The sequence below is a fragment of the Salmo salar genome, chromosome ssa14 (genome assembly GCF_905237065.1).
Source record: "Salmo salar chromosome ssa14, Ssal_v3.1, whole genome shotgun sequence".
Taxonomy (NCBI): Eukaryota; Metazoa; Chordata; class Actinopteri; order Salmoniformes; family Salmonidae; genus Salmo; species Salmo salar.
Genome location: NC_059455.1, coordinates 25,975,782 through 25,984,280, shown reverse-complemented (window position 1 = coordinate 25,984,280; position 8,499 = coordinate 25,975,782). Strand labels below are relative to the sequence as shown.

The following is an 8,499-nucleotide window of genomic DNA, read 5'->3' as shown; positions in this document are numbered from 1 at the left end:
TGGCCAGAACAAAGCCATTGCTTAAAGAAAAAAAGAAGCAAACACGTTTGGTGTTTGCCAAAGGCATGTGGGAGACTCCCCAAACATATGGAAGGACGTACTCTGGTCAGATGAGACTAAAATGTAGCTTATTGGGCCATCAAGGAAAACACTATGTCTGGCACAAACCCATCACCCCGGGAACACCATCCTCACAGCGAAGCATGGTAAGGGCAGCATCATGCTGTGGGGATGTTTTTCATCGGCAGGGACTGGGAAACTGGTCAGAATTGAAGGAATGATGGATGGCGCTAAATACGGGGGAATTCTTGAGAGAAACCTGCTTCAGTCTTCCAGAGATTTGAGAATGGGACAGAGGTTCACCTTCCAGCAGGACAGTGACCCTAAGCATATTGCTAAAGCAACACTCGAGTGGTTTAAGGGGAAACATTTAAATGTCTTGGAATGGCCTAGTCAAAGCCCAGACCTCAATCCAATTGAGAATCTGTGGTATGACTTAAAGATTGCTGTACACCAGCGGAAACCATCCAACTTGAATGAGCTGGAGCAGTTTTGCCTTGAAGAATGGGCAAAAATCCCAGTGGCTAGATGTGCCAAGCTTATAGAGACATACCCCAAGAGACTTGCAGCTGTAATTGCTGCAAAAGGTGCCTCTACAAAGTATTGACTTTGGTGGGGTGAATAGTTGTGCATGCTCAAGTTCAGTTTTTTTGTCTTATTTCTTGTTTGTTTCATAATAAAAACTATTTTGCATCTTCAAAGTGGTAGGCATGTTGTGTAAATCAAATGATACAAACACCCCCCAAAATGTTTTATTCCAGGTTGTAAGGCAACAAAATAGGAAAAATGAAAAGGGGTGTGAATACTTTCGCAAGCCACTGTATAGAGCAGCGATAGCTTTCTCACAAAACTGAGAATTGACCCGGAGAAAAGTGCACTCACAAGAAACCAGTATATCTAGATTGAAGGTGCCTCAGTCAGAGCACATTTATTAGGTAAGGTTTGAAAGTAGATGATGTGAATCATGTAGTGCGGGTACACGCGCACACAAGTTGTATGGACTACTGAGCATCATTGTGTAACAGTGTCTTGTGATACAGAGAGCTCTTACTGTGAACAAATATTTTGAGTCGGTGGATTACATTCAGGATGTTGGATAAATAGCATGTAATCGTGGCATTATGCTAATATCCGCAGGGTTTTGTATTCAGGGAAGAGAGTAATCCTGTGAGCCACTGACTGCTGCTGTGCTGCTGCTGCACACTAGGAAAATACATCTCTAGAAAGTCAGCCTGTCAGTGCTTGCAATGTCTATAGTGTACACTCACTGTAGTTCTCCATTAAAATAACCGTTTTCGGTAACAAGTGTGGTTTACAGTAATTTAATTTAGTTCTGTATTACCAGTTGTTGGAAATAAACAAAGGGTTAATTTAACATGTTTTAAGCTTTTTAAATAATTGATTAAAAAAGCTCTGCAGGATGCGTACATAACACCCATTTATAGGATTTGATGTGTGGCATCCACTTAAAATGACAATCCATTGGAAATGAGTGAACTAACGTGATACTGAAATCAATGGTTTGTGTTCTACATCAGTTCAGCCCAACAGCTTGCCTCCAGAGTACAGAATAAAATATCTGGATCATGCTTGAAAATCAGACACAGATGTTGACTGACACCTGGTGGTTTAAAGTAATGTATTAGTATTATTGTTGAATGAGAAAAGTGAACACTAGAAACTTGTGATGAGAAATATTAGATTTGGAATCTGTGTACAGAGCATTGTAGTGGCATTATCTTGAACCATTTGGAAGAAACACAATACATTTCCAGATAAATCACTTCCCCCAGAGCCAAACTTTATTAGGCGAGCTGGTGATACATGTTAACTGTGTACTATGCTAATTCAGGATAACTTGAAAACATTGTGAGAAACAACAACCACAATCTACATCTGAATTCATTAGCAAATTGCATAGATTATTGGCTACACTACTTGAATAAAATATAGAAGACATCACAGGAGGTTGGTGGCACCTCAATTGGGGAGAATGGACTCGTGGTAATGACTTGAGTGGAATCAGTGGAATGGTATCAAATACATCAAACATGGTTGCCATGTGTTTGATGCCATTCCATTTGCTCCATTCTCCCCTCCGCAGCCTCCACTGGAAGACATACACAAAATGCATTTTGAGGGACACAAAGGGAAACAGAGTTGGTATTTCTACAGTATGTCCACAGTATTATAAGCTACTGATCTGATCTAATCTACTGATCTGTACTAGGCTGCTGATCTGTACTAGAGATACTAAATGCTCCGACAGCAGTGATATTAAAAACATAACAGATAGTGGGCGATAATACAGTATCCTGAGTGGGTGATCTGAGTTATGCTCAGATAGATGCTACTCCTCCAGCTGACACAGTGTTGTTGACAGAGCACCATGCAGGCAGGCAGGCTAGTTGTTAATAGACAAACTGTCTGGATCCATGTCTGTTTTATACCATTGGGTCTCACCTCTGGTCGACATCTTAGAGAGGTGGCATGAAAACAAACACTGAGTCCGATCCATTGTGATTCAAACTGAGGCTGCTCTCAAATACAGATTAAGCCTAGTCCCGGACTAAAAAGCTATTATAATACATGTTTCAATGCATACTTTTTAGTCCAGGATCAGGGTTAATCTGTGTCCAGGAAACCAGCCCTTAATGAGCATGGATGTTTTTACCATCGAGAAGCTATTTTATTACCATACCAGACTAGCTTTCTACTCGAACGTGGGCCAGTGACCCATCTCTGCTGTCAGTTGTGGCAGGGTTGAGAACTCTAAAGAGTTTGAAATCATTTAATTAATTCCAATGTCCTTTTCCTCCTGGTTACCTCTTTTCCGAAGCCTGCAGCACCTGTTCGTAGGGTGGAGGAGGGAGGTTGCAGTAGGCGGGAGGGGGAGGGTGTGGGTAGGGTGCTGCCATGTGGGAGGGGTGGACCGGGTGGGGATGGGCCTGTATGGGGTATGTAGGGGTGAGGATCATCCCTCCTGAGGCTCCATAGTTTTGCATGCCGGGCTGCTGCATTTCTAGAGGACAAAGCGAGTAGAGAAATTAATGGAATTTACCATGGTCACCATCTATGCACGGTGTATTGTGTCATATTTTGTTTCGTAAGGTTGATGTAAATAAAGTTGCCAGCAAAGCAGATCACAATACACACAATACCACTATCCTCTAGACTTCTGCATTGTGACTGCTACATTTTCTGACTGCTATAGTGAAAGCTGAACTGATGATGTTGATGAGTGATGTTTGGGTTTAGAGAGTATGTGTTACAGGCATGAATATGAATAAGCAGCATTTCTCTCCAACAGCTCAGTTTCCATTGGTCCACTCAGGGACAAGGATGGACTATGGTGCAGCACTGAACTGGAACATATTACATTTTACACCTCAACACATAACATATGGAATATTAGCACCATTATGTTTTACTCCAATTCCCTCCAGAGCCAGAACATGAAATATTAATACCAATATTTCCAGGTCAGTGACTGCAGGGGCTTGGAGGAGAGTGTGTGTGTATGAGAGAGAGAGGAGGAGGGAATAGGGTGCCATTTGGGACGCAGCTCCATAATCAGTAGTAGAGTCAATCACTGTACTGTATGAGATCAGAGACACAGGTCCCATCTGAGAGAAGTTCCTTTGTACTGCTGTGTATAAATTACTGTGGAATAGTTAGCAATGAAATGAGAAGGAGACAAGGACATGAGTAGATGGGGGGGAGTGGGAGATAAAGTGAAGGAGATCTGGAGAGAGGATGTGGGAGTGGGGAGTTGAATGACAAAATGAAGGAGGTATACTTGGAAAGAAATAGGATATATAGTGAGGGTAGGGAGAATGGGAGAGGGAGTGCATGTAGAAGTATATTATGAAGAGGAGGAAGTGGAGGAAGAGGACATGACACAAGGCGGTTGGTGTGACTGTGACTCACCTGAAGCTGTCATTGGATGTCTGGTGAATGACACATTGAAGGTGTCCTCAGGAAGCGGGGAGGGGTTCATGCGTCTGCGGATGAAAAACCCTGCCCCACAGCAGAACAACACGCCCATCATCAGCAGTAGCCTGCAAACACAGACAGCAAAACATGAACGTTTAGTCAGAACTTTATACGAGCTCCGTCAACTCCAATGCAATATGTACATAGCCTTACAGCCAGAATGAGCTACATGAAAGAAAGAGAGAGCTGGAAGGAAGATTTTCTGACCTTATGAGGGAAAGAGACCTCCATGCATTGAGTCCTCTGACATCAATGGTAGTCTTTGAAAGACCTTATATGCTCAATTTAATGGCGTTAGAGAGTTCATCCTTGACAGTCTGGACTCTTATTACACAAGTAAAATAATATCCCAATAGCCCAGTATCGATATAAATTGGACAATCATGTACAGTACCAGTCAAAAGCTTGGACACACCTACTCATTCAAGGGTTTTCTTTATTTTTACTATTTTCTACATTGTAGAACTATAATGAAAACATCAAAAAAGACATCAAAACCAAAAAAGTGTTCAACAAATCGAAATATATTTAATATTTTAGATTTTTCAAAGTAGCCACCCTTTGCATTGATGACAGCTTTGCACACTCTTGGCATTCTCTCAACCAGCTTCATGAGGTAGTCACCTGGAATGCTTTTCCAACAGTCTTGAAGAACATATACTGAGCACTTGTTGGCTGCTTTTCCTTTACTCTGCGGTCCAACTCATCCCAAACCATCTCAATTGGGTTGAGGTTAGGTGATTGTGGAGGCCGGGTCATCTGATGCATCACTCCATCACTCTCCTTGGTAAAATTGCCCTTACACAGCCTGGAGGTGTGTTTTGGGTCATTGTCCTGTTGAAAAACAAAGGATAGTCCCACAAAGCACAAACCAGATGGGATGGCGTATCGCTGCAGAAACACTGACAGTGTCACCAGCAAAGCTCCTCCTCCATGCTTCACGATGGGAACCACACAGGCGGAGATAATCCGTTCTCCTCTGCGTCTCACAAAGAAACGGCGGTTGGAACCAAAAATATCAGACCAAAGGACAGATTTCCACTGGTCTAATGTCCATTGCTCATGTTTCTTGGCCCAAGCAATCTCTTCTTCTTATTGGTGTCCTTAAGTAGTGGTTTCTTTGCAGCAATGCGACCATGAAGGCCTGATTCACGCAGTCTCCTCTGAACAGTTGATGTTGAGATGTATGTGTTACTTTGGGCTGCAATCTGAGGTGCAGTTAGCTCTAATGAACTTATCCTCTGCAGCATAGGTAACTCTGGGTCTTCCTTTCCTGTGGCGGTCCTCATGAGACCCAGTTTCATCATAGCGCTTTATGTTTTTTGCGACTACACTTGAAGAAATGTTCATGTTTCATGAGTTTCATGTCTTAAAGTAATGATGGACTGTCGTTTTGCTTTGCTTATTTGAGCTGTTCTTGCCATAATATGGGCTTGGTCTTTGCCAAATAGGGATATCTTCTGTATACCACCCCGACCTTGTCAAAACATAACATAGTTTTGATGTATTCACTATTATTCCACAATGTAGAAAATAGTAAAAATAAAGAAAAACCCTTGAATGAGTAGGTGTGTCCAAGCTTTTGACTGGTACTATATATTTCAAAGCAGCTCTGTGTCTCCAAAACGTCCGTATAATAGTGTTATTGAATCTACTTCAAAGACGGGACATGGATAATATACATCTCGCTGGCTTTTCTACGCATCGTCTAGACCGGATGGCAGCTTTGGGTAAGGCGAAGGGAGGAGGTGTGTGTCTCTTTGTTAACAACAGCTGATGCATGATCTCTAATGTTAAGGAAGTCTCAAGTTTTTGCTCACCTGAGAATACCTCCTTATAAGCTGCAGACCATAGTATTTACCAAGAGAGTTTTAATCTATATTTTTCGTAGCTGTCTATTTACCACCACAAACTGATGCTGGCAGTAAGACCACACTCAACGGGCCATAAGCAAACTTGAAAATGCATATGCAGCTTCTTGTGACCGGTGATTTTAACACAGGGAAACTGAAATCCGTTTTACCTCATTTTTACCAGCATGTCACCTATGCAACTAGAGGCGACAAAACTCTTGATCACCATTACACCACAAACAAAATGCATACAAAGCTCTCCCTCGCCCTCCCTTGAGCAAATCTGACCATAACTCTATCCTCCTGATTTCTGCTGACAAGAAAAAACTCAAACAGGAATTACCAGCTCAATACAGAAGTGGTCCAATGAAGCGGATGCTAAGCTGTAGGACTGTTTCGCAAGCAGACTGGAATATGTTCCGGGATTCATCCGATAACATTGAGGAGTTTACTACATCAGTCACCATCAGTTTCATTAATAAGTGCATCAACGACATCATCCTCACAGTGATCGTATATGTCTCAACCCAAAGCCATGGATTACAGGCAACATCCGCACTGAGCTAAAGGCTAGAGCTGCCACTTTCAAGGAATGGGACACTAATCTGGACCCAGTCTGTAATAATGTTTCAAGCAGACCACCATAGTCCCTATGGTGTGCCCAAGAACGCCAAGGTAACTTGTCTAAATTATTATCGCCACATAGTACTAACATCTGGAGCCATGAAATTCTTTGAAAGGCTGGTCAAGGCTCACATCAACATCATCATCCCAGACACCCTGAACACACTCCAATTCGCATACTGCCCAAACAGATCCACAGATGACGCAATCTCTATTGCACTCCAGACCGCCCTCTCTCACCTGGATAAGAGGAACACTTATGTGAGATTGCTGTTGATTGACTACAGCTCAGCGTTCAACACCATAGTGCCCTCCAAGCTCATCAATAAGCTCAGGACCCTGGGACTAAACACCTCCCTCTGCAACTGGATTCTGGACTTCCTGACCGCCTCCTCCAGGTGGTGAAGGTGGGCAACAACACATCCGCTACGCTGATCATCAACATGGGGACCCCTCGGGTGTGTGCTTAGTCCCCTCCTGTACTCCCTGTTCACCCATGACTGCGTGGCCGCGCACAACTCCAACACCATCATTAACTTTGCTGACGACAAGACGGTGGTAGGCCTGATCACCGACGACGAGACAGCCTATAGGGAGGAGGTTAGTGACCTGGCAGTGTGGTGCCAGGACAACAACCTTTCCCTCAACGTCAGCAAGACAAAGGAGCTGATCGTTGACTACAGGAAACGTAGGGCCGAGCACACTACAATCCCCATCGACAGGGCTGTAGTGGAGAGGGTCAAGAGCTTCAAGTTCCTCTGTGTCCCATCACTAAGGAATTGACATGGTTCACACACCTCAACACAGTCGTGAACAAGGCAGGACAATGCCTCTTCCCCCTCAGGAGGCTGAACAGAATTGGCATGGGCCCTCAAATCCTCAAAAAGTTCCACAGCTGCACCAGTGAGGGCATCTTGACTGGCTGCATCACCGCTTGGTATGGCAACTGCTTGGCATCCGACAGCAAGGCGTTACCGAGGGTAATGCGTGCGGCCCAGTACATCACTGGGGCAGAGCTCCCTGCCATCCAGGACCTCTTTATCAAGCTTTGTCAGAGGAAGGTCCTTGAAATTGTCAAAGACTCCATCCAACCAAGTCATAGACTATTCTCTCTGTTACCGCACGGCAAGCGGTACCGACGCACCAAGTCTGGAACCAACAGGACCCTGAACAGCTTCTACCCCAAAACCATATTGTTGCTAAATAGTTAACCAAATAGCTACCCGGACTATCTGCATTGACCCCCTTTTGAACCAACTTTAAGTCATCACATACGCTGCTGCTACTGCTTATTATCTATCCTATTGCCTAGTCACTTTACCCCTACCTACAGTGGGTATAGAAAGTCACCACCCCCTTTCAAAAGGTTCACCTTTTGTTGCCTTACAGCCTGAAATGAAAACACATCAAATTTGACTTTTTCCGGCTTTATTTACACACAGTAATCCACCATATCCCAGTGAAAGAAATCTAAAATCAAAAACATTTCTGAAAATGAATTACAAGTAAAACAGTAAAATACACTATTTGGATAAGTGAACAAATCAAGCTAATTGGCTTCCATCTATGATAGTAGTGACTTTGGTTAGTTCAGAATTAAAACAGTTGTTCATAGAGGACTCCACTGCTTAGTAGCACAATTCAAAGCAAATAATCCACTATGGGTGGAAAGGTACTTTCAAAAGATCTACGAGATACATTTGTGGAAAGGCACAAGTCAGGGGATGGATATGAAAAGATTTCAAATCCTTTGTCCCTCGGAGCATAGTTAAGACCATAATTAAGAAGTGGAAGGCGTATGGCACCACCCAGACCCTAAATAGATCAGGCCGTCCCTCCAAACTGGATGGCCAGGCAAGGAGGAGACTGATCAGAGAGGCTGCCAAGAAGCCAATGGAGACTTTGAAGGAGCTTCAGGCCTATATGGCAAAGACTGGTCAATGTGTGCATATGACCACAATATATC

General features: G+C 43.5%; 1 protein-coding gene across 2 annotated transcripts in view; it reads right to left on the bottom strand.

Annotated features, from left to right (window-relative positions):
- Positions 1–1,685: 1,685 nt before the first annotated feature.
- LOC106569210 (vesicular, overexpressed in cancer, prosurvival protein 1) overlaps positions 1,686–8,499 on the bottom strand; it is a 36,020-nt gene continuing 29,206 nt past the window's right edge. For both annotated transcript variants that reach the window (XM_014140344.2, XM_014140343.2), the window contains 2 exons: positions 3,991–4,121; positions 1,686–3,082 (listed from right to left, as the gene is read on the bottom strand). In XM_014140344.2, the coding sequence (XP_013995819.1) occupies positions 2,883–3,082; positions 3,991–4,121 (331 nt within the window). In that variant the 3' untranslated portion in view covers positions 1,686–2,882. The remainder of the gene's footprint in view (positions 3,083–3,990; positions 4,122–8,499) is intronic.